The sequence below is a fragment of the Delphinapterus leucas genome, chromosome 7 (assembly GCF_059928025.1).
Source record: "Delphinapterus leucas isolate spDelLeu-1000000601 "Yukka" chromosome 7, BTC_Dleu_Yukka2, whole genome shotgun sequence".
Taxonomy (NCBI): domain Eukaryota; kingdom Metazoa; phylum Chordata; class Mammalia; order Artiodactyla; family Monodontidae; genus Delphinapterus; species Delphinapterus leucas.
The window spans coordinates 105,498,555-105,523,099 of NC_143135.1; the positions used below are offsets into that span (position 1 = coordinate 105,498,555).

At 44.4% G+C, this 24,545-nt stretch overlaps 1 protein-coding gene across 23 annotated transcripts in view; it reads right to left on the reverse strand.

Annotated features, from left to right (window-relative positions):
- SNX19 (sorting nexin 19) overlaps positions 1–24,545 on the reverse strand; it is a 46,352-nt gene that overhangs the window by 12,253 nt on the left and 9,554 nt on the right. For 10 of the 23 annotated variants that reach the window (XR_016393970.1, XR_016393971.1, XR_016393969.1 and 7 more), the window contains exons 7-12: positions 24,275–24,455; positions 21,701–21,830; positions 1,466–1,650; positions 601–688; positions 296–326; positions 10–65 (exon numbers count right to left, since the gene is read on the reverse strand). Coding sequence is in view for 15 of the 23 variants with exons in the window: in XM_022556161.3 (XP_022411869.1) it covers positions 10–65; positions 296–326; positions 601–688; positions 1,466–1,650; positions 21,701–21,830; positions 24,275–24,455 (671 nt within the window). In the remaining 8 variants the exon portion in view is untranslated. Of the gene's footprint in view, positions 1–9; positions 66–153; positions 327–600; positions 689–1,465; positions 1,682–17,610; positions 18,376–19,132; positions 19,327–21,700; positions 21,831–24,274; positions 24,542–24,545 lie in introns of those variants that run through there. The other 13 variants (XM_089915835.1, XM_022556163.3, XM_022556167.3 and 10 more) reach the window with 11 other exon arrangements.

The window sequence follows — 24,545 nt, forward strand, 5'->3', positions numbered from 1 at the left end:
TCAGGTTACCTGTGATGAGGTAAAGCCAGGAGCCTTGAGGTGCGAGAGTGAGCAGACACGGTGAGCTGCAGGACGGGGGTGAGAGGGGAGTGGGCGAGCACTCAACACGTGCAGAAGATTCCACCCCAAGGCACCAGCCAGGGAAGCACTGACCTCTCTGCACTATTCAAGGAGGTGCACCAGCATTTCTGGTCCCCTTATCAGAGGCCAACTCCTCATCTTGTCTACCTCACATCAGGCAAAGACCCATGCTGAAAGTACTGCCCAGGCCAAGGGCTGCTCTCGAGATGCTCACAGGGGCAGGCAGGTTGTCAGGAAGAACAGGCCTGGGGGTGACAGGGCCTTTTCAGTAGCTCACGTCGGGGCCTGCATCGAGTTCTTCCAAATGCAAACGGTGGCTGGTCCCACCAGCTTCCGACCACCTGACACCTGCTCAGAAGCCAGCACAGTGGGTTTTACCCAGTGTGCGTGGACCTGGTCATCACACTCTGGGGCCAGGGCCCAGGGCAAGGAGAGACTGCGGCACCGTTCCTCTCAGTGAAGCTGTTCACCCAGAAACCCGAGATGCCTCAGACCAGAGACGGCATCAGCCATGCCTACCGGTTGATGAGGGGCTGCTGCAGTGACTCCAAGACAAGACTCCAGCTCAGCCGGCATTTGTTCGCCCCAAGGATTTCTACGACGATATCTGAAGAGGAAAAACAGATGTGGTTTTAGTGTCACCGCTGAAGCTTTAGCTTCTAAGGGGTTTGTCTCCTCAAGATATCTGCTGTCTTTAATCATATTGGGTACTTCTGGCACACCTCTGAACCACACATCCAAACTAAAATCGTCAGAAAATAGGGAAAAGCCAAGAAAAATGTTTCTTAACTTTAGGTATCTAAATTAGAATGGGCCTCAAGAAACAATTTGGTAACCCGTCACTAAAGTGCAGGTACTTCTGATACAACAGGTTAGGTTGGAGAACAGAGGTAAGTAAGAGTGAATAACACTGTCCAAGGCTAAGAGCTCACTGCTGTACCCTGCTTCCCCCAGCACAACCGGAGGCAACAAACTGCCTTCCCCGCCCTCCAAAAACCATATAAAGCAAAGGGGAAAAGCCTTCTTCAGAGTTTGTTTTTATCTACTGCTAAGGACCATGCACTTCACTCACTGGCCCCAAGTTACCAAGCTCAGCTTCTGCAGGACCTGTATCATTTTCTTCCCTGGTCCAAAGCAGAGACCCAGAAGTCTTCATCTGGTGGGAAAATGAAGAGACCTGCCCTAAAGTGAGCCTTCCCATTCCCTTAGCATCACTGGAAGTCCCGATCATTTTCCTGTTAGCCTCAGAAATGGTGGGTCAACAAATTTTTGCGTTTAGCCACAGTCAAGGCCCTGGTAAAAAACGGGGAAGGGTGTGGCTAATGGTGGTGAAGCGGAGGGGAAGGAACAGTTATTGGTATAATCGGTCTCACTGTCCAATCACCTGGCAGGACTCCCATCAGGCTCTGCAAAGCCTGTTTCTCAGCAGCCGCCTTCTGCTCCTTGGTCCTTACGGGTCGAGGATACTCAGGCAAAAGCCCGCCAGGCCAGATGGATTCCTGAAGAAGCCGGAGGTACTGCACCCAGCGCTGAGGACACGTCAGAGTAGCCACCTGCACCTCTAGCCACCTGTGGTCGAAGACAGAAGGGTCAGGTAAACCTGGAGGAAAGGATGCAGCGAGGTGTGAGTCATGTGAGCAATCAGAACAGAGCAAAGCCAAGTGAGCACCGACTCTCACAGGTGAAACCAAGCCAATCAACAACTTGGGATCACAGAATTTGAAGATGAGTAATAATATACTATCATAATTATTCACTGAGTGTCTGCTATGAGGCACGTGTAGTATTAGGGACTTTAGAACAGAACATTAAAGGGGCCTGTGGCTCTGGGGAAGGCTGCACCTTTCCAACTGTCCTCCAGTGGAAAGCACCAGAACTTCTCAGTAACGTGTACACACAGCCTTCAGAGTGCAGGGTTTGGTGATTTTGTACAAATCCCTCTCCACAGCCACCCTGTCCGTATCCAGTTGCTCTTCAAGCCCCCAGGACCTGTCCTGAGGACTCCCTTCGTCTGCCCCTTGCTCCTTACACACCAGGCCTTCTGCGTTCCAGTAACAGAAATCTGTCCCTCTGGCAAAACCTGTTCAAACTCCACCTCCTCCACGAAATCCTTCCTGAGCATTCCAGCCAGAAATGCTCTCTCTCCTCAGGCCTCCTCTGGCACTCAGTTCTAGAACACAGATTTGGCACCAGAACTTCACTTTGGAACATGAATTCTCTTCTCATGTATGCACAGCTTGACTTTTCCAGCTGAACTGTAAGCTCCACAAGAGTCCCCATAACAGAAACTTCCCAGGTGAAATAGTGGTTGACTGACTGGCAATTGTTCTTATTACAATGACAATTTACCCCTCTGTCTTGCTTTCAAAAACGAGTCAGTAACTCTGAGGGGGCAGGTATACCAAACCTGCAGTTCCTGCAAGGCGTTTCAATGTTAATTCTCTGTTTGTCTCTGCATTTCTTCAGAGTGATACGGTCACTAGCTGGGGTTTAAGACTGCAGAGGCCTCCTTAGCAGGTCCCATTTTGAGACTGGCATGGCTGTGGCTGTGATGAATGAACCATGAGCCACGTTACTCACGCACAGAAGACTCTATTTGGTACCGCACCACATGCAGCTCATGCCATCACTCTCAACCCGAGCTACTTGTCGCCCATCCAAGAGCAGAGGGGGCTGCCAACGCAAACTTTATTTAACCTCCACTCTGCCAGACAGTCTGCATTCCACTCAAGCTAGGCATTCCAGCTTTGGGGGCTGCAATCCCCCAAGCCCAGGGCTCACAAATGATTCTAAGAATAGGAAGTCTGAAAGGTAATGGCAGGGCAAGAATGGCAGACGTCGATGGACATCAAGAGAGGCACAAAGCTGCTCCTGCCTAAAATAGCCACCACAATTGTATTGTTATTATTAGGGCCGCATCTCCTTCTTACAGGGCTTTTCATTCAGTGAGTCTAAGACGCCTGATGAAAGGGATCCAGTAGCAAGAATTCCTGTTCCTGTTTATAGAAGAGGGTCACCAAAGGGAGGTGGATGCGATGACCTGATCAGGTTCTCTGCAGGGAATCAAGTGACCCAACTCGTCTTCACCTCAAGTCACATACACTTGTGTGACTTTAGCTAAGGTGAAGGACCTGCACCAGCGTCTCACCTAAGTGATTTGAGGGAGAGGGGCAAGGAGCTGAGAGTCAAAAAATTTAAGTCCTCCAAAGGAGCCAGGAGAATCCTCAACAAGAAGGCTTCAGCCAGCATTAGTTCTAGCTCAGCTTCTCATGCACAGACGCATACAACAGGCTGGCTTGCCCTTCTGTTTGCCCTTCTCTTTGTCCTCAGGAGCCAGTAGTACCTGTGACTCACCTCTTCAGAGAGATCTTAACATCCACTCAACCCTTCCTCGGCTAAGCATAGCATACGACAGCAAACCTGGGCACCTCGGTCACCTTCAGGGCACGTTTTACAACATATGAGTCTCACGGTTTTGAATTAGTGGTCATTCACTCGATGGGAACAGGACCTTGAGCTGCATTTGGGCAAGCAGGTCCTCTTTGTTCCCTTCCACAGTGACTGAGTGTCTCATGCACACATGCTTGACGCAAAACAAATGTGTACACGTGGCAAAATATAAACTTATACAAATATACTAGACTGTACCTCATCAAACTCTAAATGGGGGCATTGGGAAGAAGAACCAAAGTGTGAAAAAGTTAAGAGTAAGCTGTTCTTAACCTAGGAGTGGGAAGGTTAAAAAGAAATCTGTGTCTTGAAGCAAAAGGAATGGAACTTATGTGTCTGCAGTCCAGTGTGTCACAACAGTTTTCCAGCATCAGTTTCTGGAATCTGCTGCTATCACTATTAAGCTAACAGACAGCTCAAGTTTCAAGGGGGATATACACACACATATCCCTTGGACTATTTACTATTTACAAATTATTTATAAGAAATCATCTACTAAATACAAATGTTATTGTTTACGTAATACAAGATGCATGAGGTAAATACACTAAAATAAATAAGGTAGAGAATAGCCTCAAATAGCACTGGTTTTATTTTCTACTACTATTCTAGTTCTGATACTCGATTTAGATATCTTCTTCTACCATCCTACCTTTTTCCCAAAGAAAAGAAGAAGAAAAAAAGCCAAACCACATCTGTTCCGTCTGGCCATCTCTGAATGATTCAGAGCACCAAGAAGCCTTACTAGGGGGCCCAGAATAGGCAATAAAATGAGAAAAAAACAACAACAGATGTAACTGAGACATGCAAGAGCCTCTATGATGCCAGACGTGGGATGCAGAGATCAGGGCATCCATTCCACTGGGCGCGCATGTCCAGTCCACGCTCAAAGGAACCTGGTCTGAAACAGCTATACGTAGAGGGATGAAGCAGTGGCTATAAAGGAGACAGTTTAATACTAGGGCTTAAGATGGCACTTCAAGGTTAGCAGAAGGTCATTTTCCATCAAAACAGCAGAATCAAATCTCAAGAGTAAGGGGAGAAAGCTTTAAGGGACCACATCTAATTAGCCAAATTCCCCTCACTTCTTTTCTAAGATTGCTGCTATGGCTGAGTAGGAAGGTCCTGAATAAGTATGGCTTAATGGGGAGGGAGGGGGAGAAGGACAGTGAAATAATAACAGAAAATATTCACAAGAGCAATAACAATATTCTAACAAAAATGCCTGGTGCAGTCTAAATGAAAGACAGTAACAGACTGCTTCCTGAATCCTCTTCACCCACTGGGCTGTACCTCTGTATCCAACACAAGGGCGATGATGCCTCAGCCACTTACAACCAACCGGAAGTACCAAATACAGGTCAAAGAGAAAGAGAGAGAAAAAGAAGATGACGTTAAAGCTTCTGTCACTTTACACAGATCTACAGATTGCAAGCGCCCACTCATCCCATCACCCTTACAGCAGGGTTAGCAGTCATCTAAATGGGTTGCTGGGCACAGGATATTTCTCAAACTGTGGCTGGACAGCATTAGAGGTCATGGCGTCTACTCTGTGGTTTGTGACAACGTTTAAAAGAACACCTAAATGTAAATAGGTAAGAACAGAAAACATAAAAGTGCACCTCAAGTTTTGGGACCCTTTTACTTATGCATGTATATATGGATATAGCAGATCTGTATTTGTGTGTGTGTGTGCATGTGTGTGTTCAGAGTGGGTCATGATGTAAAACATATTTTTTACTGTAAGATGAAGTTTAAAAATTGTTTGAAAAACATCGCTATGGTACAAGGAATTAAGAGTTCCAAGAGAAGGAGGAAAAAGCTCAAGCCACATCTTTAGCCTCCTGGAGACAGTCCCCACCTCCACCCGCCCCCAAGCGCCCTGTAAAATGTTTACAATGGCATAAACCCGAACACTGTGTTCTGTACCACAGTCCTAGCACACTGCTCTGAGCATTTGCTCGTGAAATCAGTAGGCCCAATCTACTGGGTGGACAGAAAGGAGATCTTGAGGATGACGGTGCGGATCCAAGGTATTTCCCATTTTACACAAGTTGTTTTTGCCAACTTCACACCTGATAAAAGTAACAGTTCCCTTCCCTCTGATTCCTTTCCCAGGCCTCTGCCTTCCTGCTATGGCCCCTTCGTGTGTTTACAGACAGTCCCTCCCAGTCTGTGCTCAGCTCTAGGCTTCCCAGTCCTACAGCAGCCGGACCCAGGTTGCTCGGCTGTGCCTGAGAGAGTTCAGCCCCTCTGACTGTGTATCTATGTCACCATCCTTTCCTGCCCTGTGTGGGGAGAAGAATGAGGAGGAAATGAACTTCAAGGGCAAGAAACTCCTGTTTCTTCCTCCCAGTGACTATTGTGAAATCTGAAGAGTCTCACACAATTTCTTCTTTGATTTTTGCTTTTTCATGGTTTAAATCATGGATCCACATCTTTAAAACATGTGCTTCAAAGGAAGACTACTGACTGAACATCATGATTTAAGAATCTGAGTTCTCTAGTTTTATAACTAGCCACAAAGTTTTTGTTTTTGATTAGTAACATATAAGTTGCAGATACAAAATTAATATGCTTTAATAATTGAAGTATTTTTAACCAAGGAGGTTAAAGAAATCCTCTGTTGAACCTTAGAGGTTATCTTTTCCAATCTCACCAATTCACGAATGAAAACACTGCGAAGAAACAAGCATTTCATAGCAAGAGGCTTATAGAAACATACAACTTTAGAGCTGGAAGGAAAGAGGATACCCTATCTAACCTCCTCCCAAAGTAGAAATCCCCTGTGTGATATCGTGGCAGAGCCAAGGGTTCTGGCCTCTGACTCCAGAAAGTTGGGCTTTTATCTTAGCTCTGCCACCAATGAGGAATGTGACTTTGGGGAAGTTGCTTAACTCCTGAAGAGGGTAATTTCAATTCATTAGGGATTCTTCTTAAATACTGGCACCAAAATCTGCCTCCTTGTAACTTCCAGTCATTGCTCCTATTTATACCCTCAGAAGTTTAACAGGAGGTATTAAAGTTACTTGGTCAAATCTCTTTCAAAAGACAACACTATGCATTTTTAAATTCAGCTATTATGCTAAGTCTCCTCCACAAGGTATACATCTTTGATTCTGCCAACGTCAAGGCTGAGCACACAGAACACACTCAACATCAGACGAATGAAGGAGAGAAATGAACCATTCCTCATCCTGGTTCCCTCCTCTGGGTGTGGGCTGCTTTGTTATTCTCTTAAAACAGAGTGCCCAGAACCAAACACAACTTCCAGATGTGCCCTGACCAGTAAAAAATACAGATGAGAGCCTTGCTTGATCCAGACACCATACTTCTATTAATATAGTCAAAGACTGTGTTGGCTTTTTGGGCACACCCATCAAAGCACTGACTCATACTGAGTTTGCAGTCAATTAGAACCCTAAGTCCACGTATGTACTTTAACAAAAAATCACATGCGCCTGTTAAGCCTAGACTTGTCCTTTTGTACTTGTGTAGTTTTTAAAAAGATCTAAATTATGATTTATAATATTTATTTCTATTAAATTCCGTCTTGTTTGCTTTAGACTATCATTCTAATTCTTTTAATCCTTTTGAATCTTGACTTCTGTCACCCAGAGTATTAATTATACCTCTAAGATTACAGTTACTTACAAATTTCTGATGAACAGGATAAGTTCAATGCTCTGTCACTAGAAAATAGCCCTCCAGGCTATCAATCTATTAGCTACTTGGGCTAAAGACACTCAGTTAGCCATGGACCACTTAAAAGTACCACAGTCCGGACCATGTGCGTCCATATGGATATCAGGAAAATATGGCATAAGCTTGTGGAAATTCACAGGCAGTATAACAACCAGTGCATTCCTTTCATCTAATGGTCTGATAGTCCTGCTAAGCCAAGAAAGAAACCTCGCTAATCAGGCAGGGTGCATTCCCGCTGAATGCACACCGGGTTCCAGGGCTTGCTGTTTCTCTTCCCGAGTGTTCACAAAACATCTACTTAATAATCTACTTCAGAAATTTCCAGAGATAAATGTCAGGGTCAGGAGCCTGTATCCATTTTTTATAAGGCCAGATATTTGTCCATCTCTAACACAACACATCTCTATATGGAAATTTTCTTAATGATCTTAGGTCTTCAATGATAAATACAAATTCTTTCAGTTCCATGGAACAGAATTCATCTGGGTCAGGTACATGAGTTTTAAAGCAGACTGAATGCTCTCATTATTTTCATTCCTATTTTAGTCTTCAATTCTAGTTTAATCACATTTGCTCAATTCTTCTTGTTAGACCCTTTTTCTTTACAGAAAAAAACAGAAATTAAATACCCTAGGCAAAAAGTATACCAATTCATTGTTGAATAAATGAATAAATGATTTCTCAATGTAACCAGTTAATAATACTACAGCATCTGTTCCAAATAATTTACCTGTATTTTCTTTATTCTTTTTCTTTTTAACATGTGCCTTTTTTTAAAAAAAATCTTTTCCACTAACATTTATCCACAATGTCAGCTCCTCCTGAGTCAAGCTTTTTGGACACCATTCTTATCAGTTTTCGTTTCTGTTGTCTGCATTACTCAGTATGTTTCTCCTTTCTCTGTTTTTCATATATGCTCAGTTAACTACTCGGGTTTCATCTGATGCTGATTCTTTTCCTTTCTTACTGGAGTCATGTGTTTGTTTATTCCATTTACTCAGTACATACTGTTGAGCTTCTTAAAAGTGCCAAAAGAGTAAGACTGCAAAATTTTGAGGGGAGGGATCTCAATTCATTTTGGTATATTCCTCAGCATTTACTGTAAGAGTGCCCTTCACATAATAAGGCATCAAATATATACTGAATGAATCAACCTTATTCCAAAACTCTCAGCGATAACTTCCAGTGTTAAAACCTTAAGTTCACTTGTTATTATGGCATAGAAGACAGGATTCTTTGTTATGTTCTTCTGTGAATTCTAGTACCTCTCACCTACCTCTACTTTCCTCTCTCTGTCAGCTGTTTTCCATTACATCCACTTGTAGCTGTATCTGAGTTTTTCTTGCAGCTTCTTCGTCTTTGCTGAGTTGACGGGTCTCCTGTCAAGTATACTCTTCCTACTCCCCTTGAGTTATGTTTTAACTGCAGTCAGGAGTCCACCAGGTGAGCATCATTTGCCAGAGGAAGAAAATTTAAAAACCTTTCCTCTGTACCAGCTACACAATTAACTATTCATTCCACATTTTCCTTTTTCTTCCAAAGACAGAGCTTACGGCTAAAAGAAAGGATGAAAATCTAGGCCTCCAAGTCCTGAAGTTTCCTACTAAAAATCTCAAAATTGTTAGAGATCTAGTCCATGCTTCCTCATGTGTCATTATTTCTTTTTACACAAAGGTAGGTAATAATCTATTGATTTATTGATTTAATAAGCAACAAGAAACTTTCAGTATCACATGTCAGACATCCTGCTGAGAGGATACTATGCCGTTCTGTTACGCTTCTCAATCCACATGGTAGGAGACAGAGTCACCCTAGACTTCTCCTCTCCTCCATCCCTAGTCCATGTGCCCCACACAAGACCACATAATTATTGCAACAATTACTGAATCTAGTTGAGCGACCTCCTCAGTACTGTTTCTCATGAATTCATCACCCCTTTGCTATCGCTGTAGCAATCATCTTAGTTTCAGACCCCATCACCTTTCATTTCTGTCAGTGTAACTCTTTCCTAGTTTGCCTCCCCACCTCTAACGTTTCTTCCTTCCATTAACCCTCGACAGCACTATTTAAGTGCTTTTTCTAAGTTACAAAGTTGATCATGTCATCATCTATTTAAATTCTGTACATGGTTTCCTAATAAATGGGGTCAAATCCTACGTTCTTTGAACAGCACACAGGGCTCTGTATGGGTCGGTGCCTATTGAACTCTTCGGTGTAATCTCTGGCCACTCTGGTTGCATGTCGTATATTCCCAATCGTACCTGACTTCTCCGAGTACCACAAATAGGCCACACTGCTTCACAACTCTGCCTTCAATGCTCTTTTCTACAATGTCAGCTCTCGATTTCCCTTCATCCTTTAAATCCTATCTCAGATGTCATCTCCTCTATTAAGCCTTCCCTGGGCTTCTCATAATTTACTTAGTCCCTTCTCTTAATCATGTGTAGAGTTCTTTTTAAAGTCCTAACTTTATACTATACCTCTTTATTTATAAGATTGCAGGGTAGGAATTTGGGGTCTTTTTTTGTATTTTAATCACTTAACTTAGTGTCTGGCACATAGTAGGTAATCAATAAATATTAGTTACTACGTGAATTAATGATGTAAATGGGACAAACACTGGTCTTAAAGCATGGTGCACAGCTCAACCTAAGCTGTGCAGAAGGCAAACTTCCCAATACTTAAAGCAGGAAAAGAATAGTGAGCTCTTAATTATTTGTGCTTATGGAGGAGGACAATAATTAAAAAAAAAAATAGACAATCTAGAAATCCTTTGTATTTGGCGTTTGAGATGTATTTACATAAACATTTGGCAGATTTATTTTCCTAAGAACTTTTTGTTTAGGCTAATATTAAAATTGAACTGTGTGCCAATACACTAGCTGTAGGGTGGATATTGTAAGCAGTATACTGGGTAATAAGTCAGCTGAGCTACAATTATGAATTCGTCATGAATAATCCATGCAATTCACACCTGGTTATGTACTCCCCCGGAAGGGAAGAGAGGTGGAAGGCAAGGGAGTGGGTCAGCTGGGCTTCGTGTCTGGCACACTCTGTAAATCCTAGAGAGGAGAGACAGCTGCCAGCAGTCTGTGTTTTTGTTAGTTTTCCTGGCAAATAGGCCCAGAGGACAGAAGAGACTGAAAGTCAAACAAAAGCAAAGGGGTTATGAGGGCTGTGAGTCACACTTGTATTTTGGGAAGTGCTCCTGATGGATGGGGCAGCATCGGGCTGATTCCAACCCATTACTTGAATCTAGTAAGAAGAATATAAGGTAGCAGAATGTCTGGGTACAAACGGCCAAAAGCAAAGGCCTGCCTACCTTCGTAACAAATACAGAATGAGAGGGAGCCGCTTGGAGGTTCTGTGTTCATGGGATGAACGAGATTGATGCCAAGTGGAAATGTTTGGAAATGTGCTCTCGACTTGAGCAGTGTGACACTTGTAGGATCCCAGTTTTAAAGATGATTGCACAAATCTATGCCCCTCTGAAGGCCTTCAGGACTTTTCTCAGCCCCACACTATGTGGCCATAAACGTACCATAAACTAGCTCTGAAAAATCGGGACCGACAGACCTCAAAGCTGGGCAAAATCAGTTACACGTTTTGGATATCCGCCCGTTTTTCATCTGACCCAAGTAAAAGCAGCAGCAGGACATCTGTCTCACAATCAGTGACTCCCTCCGAGTCTCTGGAACCACCATGTCTCTCCTCCAAGTCTGAGAGATTCCTGTCCAGAAGAGGCCATCACAGTTTTCACCCCAATACTGCACATAAAACTGGTCCATACCCTTCAGGGCAAAAAGCCCTCAGTAGCCGGAAGAGCCACAAAGGCTTCACATAGCGTGCTGTAATGAGTGAAAACAGCACTGAAAAGCCACACAACTCTGGGTTCTGGATTCCTTCTTAAGACTGATTCTTGCCTTGCTTCCTTCACAAAGTTATCGAGATGAAAGGAGAAAAATGACAGCATTTTTGAAAGTGTTTGTGTGTTTGTGTATGTGTCAGAGAAAGACTCCTTTGGATCCTCTTGAAAAATTCTAGCAGATCCAAGGGACTAAATGATGGCAGGATGCTGAGGGGACTTGGCACTTCATGCTTTAGTTTTCCTTTTGTAAGACTTACTCTCCTCCTGGCAGGTTCAGGGATGTAAATATTAGAAGGGCGAACCATCTTGGTACTGTCTACAAAGGTTGAGGAGGGGCTCCCTGGGGTGATGGGTAACTTGAGGACACTATTTCAGAATCCTTCCTAAAACAAGACCTATCTACACTAAACTATGAAACAATCACCACAGGGATTGCGGGATCCAAAGTGACTCCCCTTCCTTCTTTCCTTGGTCCCGTGTGAACAGCAAGCCTGGCTGGTTCTCAGTCACCAGGTAGTTATCCTGACCCTTTCCTTTCTCAGCACCTACGGTAGGGAGGTGGGTGGGGAAAGGAAAGGCTGATTAAAATGGCCACGCATTCAGGAGAATCCTGTGTCTGGTGGAGGGTAAAGGTCAGGGAGAGGGAGAGAAACACTAGAGCTGGAGCACTGGGAAGAAGGGCAAGACACAAAGGAGGGCGGCAGCGGGAATTTAGTGGTTGTCTTGACAACCAGACCTCTGTTGTTCCCAGTGACTCCACCTCACAGGGAGATCTCCAGGCTCTGCTCTGGGCAAAGACGGTCACTACAGGAGGGGAGAAAGGAGGGGGATTTCTGGAGGACGGAGAGATGATGAGGAAGTGTGTGCTCCACTTGATGCGCCGGCTCCCAACGTCCACAAATACTAGAGATCACAGATTTAGAGTATGCTCAGCCATGATTTGGAAGAGAAGAATGAGGGATGTATATAAACAAGCAGACATGGCAGAGTTTCAAATTATGCTGTGAAAACGGCGAGAGTAAGCTGGAAAAGACTAGCCTTGAAGAGAACAAAGGATGAACGTGAGAAGCAGATGTGGAAGTTAAGAAAGCAGGACAAACACTGGCAGAAGATGGGGAAGAAGGAAAGTGAGTATAATGAATAGAATCACCTTGGAGAAGAACTACCCGAAGGTATCTGTTCTAAGTTAAATGTCTACAGGCAGACTTTTAAAACCTTTCCAAACAGGAGGCTATCCATCCTGACACTAAGAATACAGGACACAGCAGTGACAACTCCAGAGTCTCCACACAGCAGAGATTTGGGGGGCCCGACTTGTGGTTGGAAAATAAGAGGGAGAGAAGAGGTGGCAGAGGGAATACCTTGAAGCTGCATTTACACAGCAAGCCACTGTGCTTACATAGATTCTATATTTGTGGGGGTTATATCACCCCAAGAAAACCTTTGGTCCTATGATTATGTCAGTGTTAGATAAAAGTATGTTTCCCACCAGTTCACCTCGACTCCCCCACTGCTCCAGTACCAGACAGGCTGCAGGACACTTGGTGAAGTCTCTGTCTCAAGACAGAGGTAAAGGTCAAAACTGAGGCATTAACATTGGCTCCGTCTCCAAACCAAAGCTGATAGGAAAAAGCCAAACGATCTCCACCCGTGGCTGAAAGCAACAGGCTGGTAAGGTTCCCAGTATCAGTGCAACCTGACAATCTCTACCTCAGTGACATGTGTATCTAGGACTCTGGTATCCTAGAAAGGCCTTCTTGAGCATAGGAGCAACTAGCTTACAGAGAGTACTGACAAAATTTTTCAACCTCAGATGTCCAGCTGATTTTATCAGCTATAAAAACCCTGGTTCACTCTGGGCTCCTGAGTCAAAACTGTTCTCAACGAAGCAGCTCTGGCACTGAATCCCCAAGGGGCATCTTCTGGCAGCACACACTGCACAGATGCTGAAGGACAATCAAAACGGGAGGAGGGGGAAGGATAAGAGAAACTGGGCTGGTCTCAGAGTCAAGGGCATGAAGGAGAGGGCAGATAAGCTGCCTCTGAATCATGGAGTGGGATAACGAGTGGTTTCATTACTATCCCCACCAGGACAAGGACCTAAAATTGCAGAATAAACAGCTCCCTCAAAGAAGGTAAATAGGTATCGTTTAACCTGTAGCGCCACCTGGTGCCCAGGGAGAAATCCCATCCTAACTCCCCCAAGCAGCAATGGCAGGCGGGCTTTCCATAACGTATTTAACAAAACAAAAGGATCTCTCTCTGCACACAGACACTCAGAAAGGGGCTGGCTGAAAATATTCAAAATATGTTTAAAGGTTACTTTTAATTGTAAAAGTAAAAATAATGTCCCTTTCCCTCTTTAAAAATGTTTCAGTGCCTGGGACATTCTTTACCCTAAACCGGTCTAAATGATTCCTATAATGCAAGGTCTAGCTTTAAACACTTTCCTCTCTAACATTTACCCCCAAGAATCCTTATGATTTTTTTTTTTTAACTGTGTTTATGGTCTATACTGTGTCATTTGGCCTCACACTGTTCAGTATTTCTGATTCTTATGGATTATCTCTTCTCTTAGGCTGAAAGGACCTTAACATAGAAATGATGCCGTAGCAGGTCTGAAGAGCTAGTTCCCAACAAGTACTTAAGTAGACACAGGCATCAAATCTTACACAGACTTTTCAAAAATTATCTGTAAAGAGATCACCATACAAGAACCAAATGAAGTGAGTTTCCTAGAAAGTAAAGGAAGAGGGCTGGGAGTACCTGGGTTAAGGGGCAGCTCCCTGGTTCTGAAGCTCTGAGTTTCTGCTCTGGGTATGACTTGGGGAGATGTTAAGTAAGTATGTGAGGAGGACAGGATGGCGTTCAGAGATAGCTAACATGAGGGAAGAGACCCTGATCTGAAGGATGCAGAAAAGGCCATCTGTCTCACGGGGTCTTTGCTACTAACAGATCACAAAGCAAGCTCACTATAAAGACCTCGCCAAAAAACCACTGCAATGTAAACACATTATGTCCTACATCAGACGCGTGACTGCCCTAGCAAATAAGAGTCCCAAGGAAATGCAGAGCTGAATTGAAAGAGAAATTTATGGAGCAAAGGAAGAAACCATAATCCATGTTTCCTGAGAAACTCTGAATCATAACTCTGATAATTTTTTCTGACTGGGTGAAGGATTTAGAAAAGAGATACCAAAGGGAGACTATATAATTTCTGATCCAGAAGTGCTTTAAGAATACAGATGGAAATGAATTTATATGCTACCATCAAATACATGTGTCTCTGAGGCCGGTCAGATGGAAAGTAAGAGGTTAGACGGAAGTAGTGCACAGGGACTTTCAGGTGAGGCCAATTCTAGTGGCCACTGCTTCGTGAGAAAGCTTGCTCAGTGGGGAGGCCCGTATGCAGTGGTAGGAAGGGCACAGGCTTGCAGGCCAGGATGACTTAAGTGGAATCTCAGATGTAGCCCTTACTAGCTCTATGATTCTGGGAAGCTTATTTAATCTGAGTATTATTTTCCTCACTTATAAAATACATGTCTACCTCAGAGAATTGAACTGCACCTTAGTATATAAAGTACACAGCTGCTTACCTGATAGAGTTAGTATTTAATAAATGTCAGTTCCTTTTCTGTTGTAATTGCTCATGACCTTTTAGTGGTGCGCCCGGAGCTTCCCGTAAAATATAACCATCGTCAGAAAGACCATTTAACTATCTACTTGGACATGCCACCGAGAAAGAGGCCCTTGGACGGACTCCACTCAGAGAGCATCTAAGGTTCTGGAGTGACCGAAGAGGACGGCAGAGGCAGAAGAGCTCACGGTCATCCGTTCATAATTGCCCTTAAGGAAAACGAATGTTCCCACCTGCGAACACAGCCCTCTCCAATGGTCCCATACACTGTCCATAAACCTTCTCCTGACCTTTCCTGAGAGATGGTTTGTAGAGACCTCTTTTCTAAGAAAACGATTCCACGGCCTGGCACAAGGTCCAGAGCTTGCCATTTAATTTTCTCCTGGACCCACTGCTTGCTGAACAACTTAACCTGACATATTCTTTATTTTTCTTCTTCCTCTCTGTCTGCTTCCTGACTTCATGTACTTTTCTACTCTCCTATACCCATAGATCGCAGAACTTTCTCTTTTTTCCCAACTCTTCTGCCATGTTACTCCAGTCCCACGTGCCCTCAACACACACACATGCTCACCCACACTCACTAAGAAATCCTCACACAGATGCCAGGAATGTGTCTGCTGTCCTTTTGACACAGAGTCTGATGCCACCTTCGGGGCCATGGGGAGGGCAGCGCCACAGGACGTGGCATGCGTGCACTCTGCTGCTAACCTGGCTCGTATTTTTATCGTGGCTTTGCTCTGGGCATCCAGGCAGGGAACCGGGCCAGCTTCTTCTCATTCCTTCACTCTACATCAGGACTCCATAATAATCTCACCCCTCACCTTGGCTGGGTCTTCCTGCCCCAAACCTTCTACCGTCAATGGAGCACAGTACATCTCTCCTCTTTCTCTCCAACCCAGTCGATGTCTGAGTACTTGTCCAGTTCCCTAAACCTGATTCTCACGCATGCAGGGATACTGTCAGTTTCTCCTGTTTTCGGACATGAGCAGTGTACACAAGCTGCACTCACTCCTTGGCTTAGACTGCTACCCCCACTCCTCTCCCCTCCCTTAGACTCTAAGTCCAAATAAGGAGTGCTCCTTCTTACATAATTGGACGTTCCCAGCACAGAAGCTGACACACGAGGTCAGGCGCGCGTGTGTGCAAGACTTCCCTTTGACTTAACGATGCCTTTTTTGGGCATCAAACTTCTCTTCAGCTCCCTGCCCCCTCTCTCTCCACACCACCAACAATCAAGGGAGATTTATGGAGCCTGGCTCAAATCAGAACTCTTCCAACCTTGGCTTGGAACGAGGGGTCAGAAGGTTGAATTTACTCTCTCTCTTCTTTTTCCCTTGCAGGCCAGAGATAGAGAAGGAGGGGGGAGGGGAGGGGAGCGAGGGAGAGAGAGAGAGAGACTGAGCCTGTGCAGGAGAGAGAAAAAGTGAGATCGCGCATGCTTCTGATCTGGCAGCAGTCCCTGGCATCCCAGGCAGTTAGTTATGCATACAGGTCTGTTAAGGGAGCAGGGAGAATAAGGAAAGCTGGAAGCAGAAGAAATTAACTTATCTTCTTGGAGATGATAATGCTGGAGGTCGGAAAATGATGACATTTTTAAAAGGAGATGCGTCTAAGTCTAGATGCCATCAGGGATGGCAGTGTGTTCAGGATAACCAGAGAAGTGGCGGTAGCTACCTGTGGCATCAACACCAACTCTCCTTCTCTTTAGAATTTAAAGAAAGAGAATCCAAGTATTCTGCGAAAGGATATGGCTCAGACACAAGTGGTTTCAGGGAGAGAACAAACATGCTGCCTCCTGAGGAGCCGTTAGGGGACAGTCTTGGAGGCCAGCACTGAACCGGCTGCGACCACGCACACCTCTCTGGCGTAGTGAGGACAGGTGGGGCAGGAGGTGCTTCGGCTTTGGGGAGGTGTCACGTTCCAGCATATTTGCTTACCAAAGCAAATAACGCCCAAGAATGTTCACTGCATGAACCTCTTTTTAAAAATAAAAATGCAAGCTGTCCAGGGGACAAGCAACATGGGCTGGCTTTAGGGTGCTGCAGAGTCCTCTGTGTTATATGTGAGTGGGCGTATGTGGAAATGCAGTTTTTGTTTTACAAACTGACTGGCAGTCTCCTCTTGGGGAATGTATACTGCTTTGAGTCAAAGATTTTGGGGCTGGCTTTTATCCTTCATAATCATAGGGCAAACATCTGATCCTGAGAGACAGTCACTATAGCTGAACATCAGACAAACCTGGGTTCAGACTGTGCCTGTCGTATACTGATTAGCTCTGTGATCTTGAGTGAGCAAGCACAGTTCTTTGTGAGCCTGCGCGTCTCTGAGATGGGATCACAATGGGTCTTTCACGTGGCTTTTGAGGGCATGCAGTGATATGCTTGTAGTGCTCAGCACAGTGTCTGCACAAAGTAAACGCTCAACAAAAGCTTGCTGCACGGTAAATCCTGCAGCTGATAAGACTACTAATGTCTACACTCTGAACCCTGAACTAAGCCCTGGCTTTTCCCTGTGTACCATGCACATGGAACTTGCTGGTGTAGACCATGGGCCACAGGCATCAGATCCTCGGAGCCTCTGGAGGGGGGGCACTGGGATTCCTTCTCCGATGTCCATGACTTCTTGACTGCTATCTTAAGGAAGCTTCAAGAACAATACGAACCCAGCACAAGAGAGTTGAGAAGAGGGCCAAGTATATCATTAAAAAAGCTGGGAGTAATGATTTATAGAGAAAGGTGAAAGGCCTTGAACATGGAGGAGTGAGACTCTTCATTTAACTCTAGTTTGTAGACGCTCAGGGCAAGGAGGGTGTCAACAGCTGTGTTCCTATTTCTGTTGCAGCTCATACAAAACAAAATGGACTTAAGAATAAAGTTTTATTAGCTATAAGAACTTTCTGACAGGAAGAAATATGGGGCAAGTCAACAAGTACAAAACATCATCACTTGGAAATACCTAGGATGAACAGAGGTTAACAGACCACAGTTACAGAGTTTTCCAAAAGTAACTAGCCACAAAATTCTGCTCTTGCACAGTATTCATTTTGGCTTCATTCAAATTCACTATGAACATTCAGAATTTTCTCCCTTTAACAACAAAAAAAGATGCCGCCCAATTTAAAAAAAAAAGTGAAAAGAGAAGAAAGTCAAGGGAAATTCAGCCACAAGCCCTCTCCCTGATTTTGTTTATGGCATGAGCTACATTCACCAGACAGCCATCTACCCAGCTAACCAGGTGTGGTTCCAGTGGAACTGTCAGGGTATGGGGACGGAAACGGGAGGAACTTAGCCTGACTCCAAGTTCTTCTCGTGAGGAAAGGTGCGACTTGATTCCAGCAGCACCAGTAAACCTGGAGAACAGTGCCGCACCCTGTAGAGAACCTGTGCTTGTCTGTGCTGCAGGGAGACCAGTGGTCTGCCGCCTACTGTCAGACGCGGGGATGCTCTGGTTGTCGCCTTTGCAAGTGAGTCCATTGGTATAAAGTCGCCTTGACAGGCCTCACACGCGGTGCTGCTTAGAACAGGGGCCGTGTGCAATCGCAGAGACAGGCGCAGTAGGAGCAGGGATGCTGCAGCAGGAGACTGATCTGGGTGGGGCATCCTGAACAGGGGAGAGAATTCGGGGCCACTAGCTGGAGGAATCAGAAACAGAATGCACTCTTTACCCTTCTTTCCTTTTCCTGAAGCGCAAATATGAAGAGCTAACATTTACTGGACATGTTCTATGCACCTAGATACCTACTGATAGACATCATTACTATTCCGAAGCCCAGAGAGATTAAAGACAGCAGAGTCGTAGTATACTAAAGTGGATAAGAACTTGGGCTCTGGAATACCTGGGTTTGATTTCTACCCTCACCAAGCATTCATTTTGTGATCACGGATAAGGTCCTCAGTTCTCACCCCTGCTAAACCGTAAAATATGTAAAAGTAGGCATCATGTCTTATACTGACCAGCTCTTAATATTTTTTCAGTGAATAAAGGAATAAGACCAGAACAATCACCCAGCTGGAGAGAGAGAGGAGTATTTTAAGGTAAAGTGGGATGTTTGCCACAATGCAGGCTCACCCATGTCTACGGTCGGGTCAAGTCAGTGCTTACACCAGAGAGCACCGTCTATTTACTTCACACCCCACCCTCCACCTTACTGTCTCCTCCCTATCACGAGGCAATTTATGATCATCGCCCACTGAGGTAATGCAGCCCGGCCTGGAATTCTCACAGCCTGCAATTCCCCCGGATTTAATTCTTGTATTAAAGCTCCCTAGCTACATAAAATACCATTTCTTCAATGACCTTCCTATAATTCCCCAAATACACTTCTCTCTCCTTTCTGGCCCAAGCTCTTTAATATTCTGAGTCATTCAAACTTCAGGTAACCTTCCTACCTTTTTTATATATGAATCTCAATCCTTTCTGAATTTCTCCAGATTCATCTGTACTTTTCTGTTACTACTGAGTAATTTCTTGTGTTCTGAAACCAATTTATCATGTAAATGACTTCAGGAGGTGGGGAGTCAACGACGACACACTAGCTCGTTTAGGATGTTCCCATTCTGGGGGAAGGTGAGCAAAGATAAGCCTAACAAAGGAAGAGAAATGAAGCCTCAATCAGCAACATTCACACGTGACTGAACAAAACATACGAAGACTCTACTTTCCAGTATAAAGGTATTGAGAAGGGAAATATTTATTCTTTTGTCCAATATTTAATGAGCATCTTCTATGTCCCAGGCCCTGTGGAAGCTGCTGGGGACATAAGCCAGTTCTGGCCCTTAAAGAACCACTGGTCTAGGGCAAGGTTTCTCAACCTCTGCACTACTGAGGGTGTAGATACATCCTCTTCAGGGTAGGATAATCCGTTGTTGCTTGGGGCGGAGAGTGTGCTCTCTTGTGTGCAGGATGTTTAGCAGCATCCCTGACCTCTAGCCACATCCTGCCTCCCTTCCCAGTTGTGACAACCAAAAATATTTCCAGATACCGCCAAATACCGTGGGGGAAAACTGATACGCTGGGTGGATCACTAGTTTTGGGAAAGTAGACCATTTCTCTAATATACTGTGTTAAGTATTATTATCAAAACTTTGACTAGAGAAGAAGACTCCTTAGATCCAGGGAAAAATGGGAGAGGATGCCATAAAAAGTTTCACAGAATAAATGACACTGAATGTTGATTTTTAAAAAATATTTAGCAGTAGGCCAAGAAGACGGGAAGTTTAGGACACAGGGAGAGAGCCCGAAAAGAACGAGTAGAGAAGACAATCAGGCAGAGACAAGAGGATGAAGAGAGGCCTGAAGGAAGAGCATCCACAGAGTACTGAGGCCACGGTGGATGGTGTGCATGGGGAGAACTGGAAGTGAGGCTGGGACCAGATCACGTAAGAAAGGAGTTGGAATTTTACTATAATAAATGAATATATATTTTAAACACAGTGGAGCCCTTTTTCAAACAAAACCTTATCTAGACCCCCAGTCTATTTAACTGATCAAAATGGTCCACTCGGTTTTCCCCGTGGCTTCCAAGTTGGCTTCTGAAGCGCCTCTGTGGAACCCTAGAACTCTGGAAAGCATGTTGGGAAAATCACTCTTGTAGGCAACAGAGCACCCTGATGGATATTAAGTGCAGGATATATGTTCATATTTGCTTTTCAGAAAAAGCAGCCTTGAGGCAGAGCTGAGTATGGAGGAGGGACAAGGGTGAAAGCGAGGCACAGAGACCAGTCAGCATTTTATACGTGGGCTTCACACGGAGACCGGTCTTCAGGCTGCGATACATAGGAAGAAGCACATTGGCTTTGGAGTTGTGCACATCCAGTTTCAAATTCCACTGTGTCATTAACTATGACCTTGGGTATGTTGCCCGACCTTGCCAAGCTCTACTTTCTTATTCTGTGAAATGGGGCTACCTACCTCACTTGGCTGCTGTAAGAAAATATATGCCAACAGAGGTCAGGTGCTGGAAATGATACACACTCAGCAAATATAAACGTGCATCCTCTTCTTTCACTTAGTTTCCTAACGATGAAACCTTATTGAGACCCCCTGATCCTGTGTAACTTTAAGTGTGGAAGGGGCAATTTCACTGCTTGCTGTTAATGGCTTTCCTACTTGTTGCAGGATAGATACATAATTCTTAAGTTTTTATTTTTATTTTTTGAGCGGCCTATTAGCATGAGCCACATGCTAACAGAAGAGTTCAGGATTTGGCTTCTTCTTACTCTGGGATCTGCCAGGATGTCTCATGCAACAGTGGCCAAAGCTCAAGCACTACTGTGTCTGTCTGGTTCAGAGACAGTGTCTCTGGCCTTCAGTTCAGCAAAGCTTGCATCAGTTTCATGGTTAGGAAGTCAGTAGCTAAAAACTCCATCTATGTTCAAATCTTTCAGGAGATTCAAGTGGTGTTAGGATCACAAAGCCTGAGTTATAAAATCTAAGTTTTAAATCTAAGTATCTTTCTATTCCTTACCATCCTGTGTCAGTAAGTGCTTCTTCAGTAGTGAATATGTACACCCCTCCCGGAGAAAATAATCTTTATTTTGAGCACTGACCAGTTTTCTCCTTGTCTTTCTTGTTGCTTATCGTCACAGTGACTATACACTGTTAGTTAAGAGACACAGCCACTGTAACAAGGTGAAAGGTATAGGGCCCGGGGGTAAAGCTGGGTGGAGAACTGATCCTAGAGGAGGAAGAGTTCAGCTGAAGTATCTGAGATCACAGGTAGTGCCTGTCATTCAGTGGATGATGCCAGAAGTCTTACAGAAGCAGACCCATTCACACTTTAGACAACAAGGTGATACTCTCCAGGCACTCTTCATCCCTGTACCCCTAGAACAGAGATTTTATCTTCTCTTATGGCCACAGGTTTCCTGGACTCTATACTTTCCCTTTCTAGTGGAGAATTGGGCATCACATCCAAGCCCTGTCCAACCTGAGACTCTAATGTGCAGCAGTCCTACCTCTGAATCAGGGTCCCAAAGATGAGACGAAGAACTTTCTGCACGTTCTCCGTACACAGCCATCTCCACTGCTCCATCAGCAGCAAGAGAAGCAGATCCAGGGCCGTGTCAGCCAGCTCTGTCTCTGTTCCTGGGGAATGAAAAGGCATCGAGAGTAACTCAGAAGAGACCCATACTTGAGGAACACATTTCAGTGCACTGGGTCTTCTCCATCTTTGTATCAGTCGTCTTAAATTTTTGTAATCTATCTGTTTTCAAGAGATGTTTACTTCATTTCTACCAAGTTCAGTAATAGGCTCTGTATTTCTTTACAATTCTTTTATGTTCCTTAGTCACTTAGTAAGTATTGTTTATCTTTAAAAAGATTTTGCATATAATTATTTTGCCTCCCAACTTCTGTTTCTTTTGTACTTCCCCCAGGAAGCTGAACACATTTTGTTCCAAGGAAGTGCTCACAACTGGTGCCTAACGGGAACCAGCAAGGTCCACTCCCTTCCATCCTTGTATTCCACCAGCCTCCACAAAGTAGCAAGGAAATGTTGTGAGCAGATCTGGGATTCACTTTTCTGTAAAAAAAGTTGCTTTGAAAGCATCTCCATTACACAGAGCTGACGGGTTAGGATCCAGACTTCAGTTCCATTTTGAGATAATACGTGGTTGTAGGAAAAACACTATACCTTTGGTAAAATGCTATGACAATTACTCATTTCTTTCCTGTTTCAAAGACTGGAAGGACCACAAATACGCTCATACCCATGCTGAGCTGAACTCTCTTACATAGATGTATTTTATGGATGCAAGCACTGTTCCCTAACCCTGTTCATGGGGTCCCATGTCACTTCTGATTTGCTTCACAGGAAACTGCCCCAGGAATACATACTGTTCCTGAATAAACCTCAGCTATAACCACAGCTACAGCTGTGATTAATGTTATAATTAATCACCAACAATCATTTTATTAGCCTAGGACCAAAGGGTATTCTCTGCACCAGCTTGCCCCAGCATTCCTTGCTTAAGGGTTCTTTAGAACATGAATGATTTCAAATTTGGATAAATCTGCTAGAACTGAACCTTACTTTCTTCTTAATCCCATCCATTATATCTTTTCTTTTTTCTGTGCTGTATTTCAAGGGGGCATGGGAGCTGATGTGTCTGCTTTCTAGTCATTTGCTCAAAATGGGATATTCAGTTCCTTGGAAAATAGCATTCCTTATTCACCCTCTTCAATTCTATCATTTTCTCAGGTTTAGCATTTACCCAGAGCTGCCATCACGTGGTGACAATTAGTCATAGCAGTAAAAAATAAGCGAAAGCAAACAAGGCACCAGGTCCTCTTGATAAAAGTGGTAAATTATCTACCACGTGAGTATGTTGAGTCTCTCAGGGCTGGTAGAAGGGCTCAGGCATAAATTATCCCTTTAGAGATATAACGTTCAAAATTTAAAGACTTGATTTTGGCTAGAATTATATTATTTTACCCATCCCATCTTATTTATAATTTCTTAGAGCTCTCTGATGATTCTGCTGTCGTAACACTTCATTTACTTAACCAGTGAGATGTAAGCTCTGTGAACAGAGATGGGGTTGTAAACTCCATTTTTCACAGAGTTAAGCTGAGGTCCGTAGAGCAGAGGTCAGGTGACTGTGGGCACCTGAGAAACAATGGTGAAATCAGTCCTTTTTCCTTTTCTGAACCCAAGATTTTGTGATCTTTTATTTTCAGCGGGAGCCTTTGTTTTGGGGGATTTGAAAAACTTTCTTCTTATAAAAAGTTCTAGTTCTGCAAACCTACTAATATCCAGGGCTCCCAATTTTTCCCCTGTAGAAAACATCTGCACTGCTGGGAAGTAAACCTGCCCTGCCTCAAATGCTTATGAGGCGAGAGTGGTGTCCTCACCTCCTCCTCTCTGCTCTACCGTGGGTAACTTGGTGGTGCCATTTGCCACAGCAGTAAGTAAACCAGGAGGAACAGATCCAGGGGAACAGATAAATTCCATTCTGGGAATGCTGTATTTCAGCTGCCCTATAGTACATCTACGTGTAGGCTTCCAGTAGGCAGCTGGAAATACACCTCCAGTACTGAGGCATCACCAGCATATGTGTTAGGGCTGAAGCCAACCAACAGATGAGACCGCCCAGGAATGCAGAGAGTAAGAGCAGAGAGGCAAAAATAAAGCTCTGGAAGGCTGAGAAGCCAGCCAAGGGGATGAGGCAGGACCACAAGAGGGGCAGAAAGAGAACCAGGGAAGTGGCACCACAGACATCAAGGGAAGAAAAGTTCTAAATAAAGGGAGTCGTCCAAAGATATGCCAAAGCACGCCAAAAATAAATAATGATGGTATTATAACCGTAGATCTTATCTTGCTGGAACTCCCTGTTTACGAGCCACGCTCCTCTGCTCGACTCAGCTCTGGGACTGTGTCGTATTCCTCTCCGTATCCCAGCAGAGTACCTCAAACATTAGTGTTTAACACCTGGCTTGCTTAGCTGAACAGATGAGAAACTGAAGCAATGAATCCCAACAGTCCCAGGTCCCAGGTGGACTGTACCCTGGCTCCCTTCTCTGTCACTTACCTGGATCACTGTTGCTGAGGTCTTGGGCTGGCAAGGCTGCACCTGACACGCAGTCATCCACACATCCCTTGGAGATTTGTTCAGAATCTTTTCCTGGGGCTTCTGCTGGCTGCGTTTCTAGTAACTTTGTCTGCTTTTCAATAAAGGATTCCATCCCAGACATGGAGAGGATCTCTGACTCCTGAAGAAAGAGCCAGTGGCATGTCACATGAAGAATGCAGAAAGCATCAGGCCAACTGCAGCACTTGTGGTTCCTCTGTTCCTTCCCTGC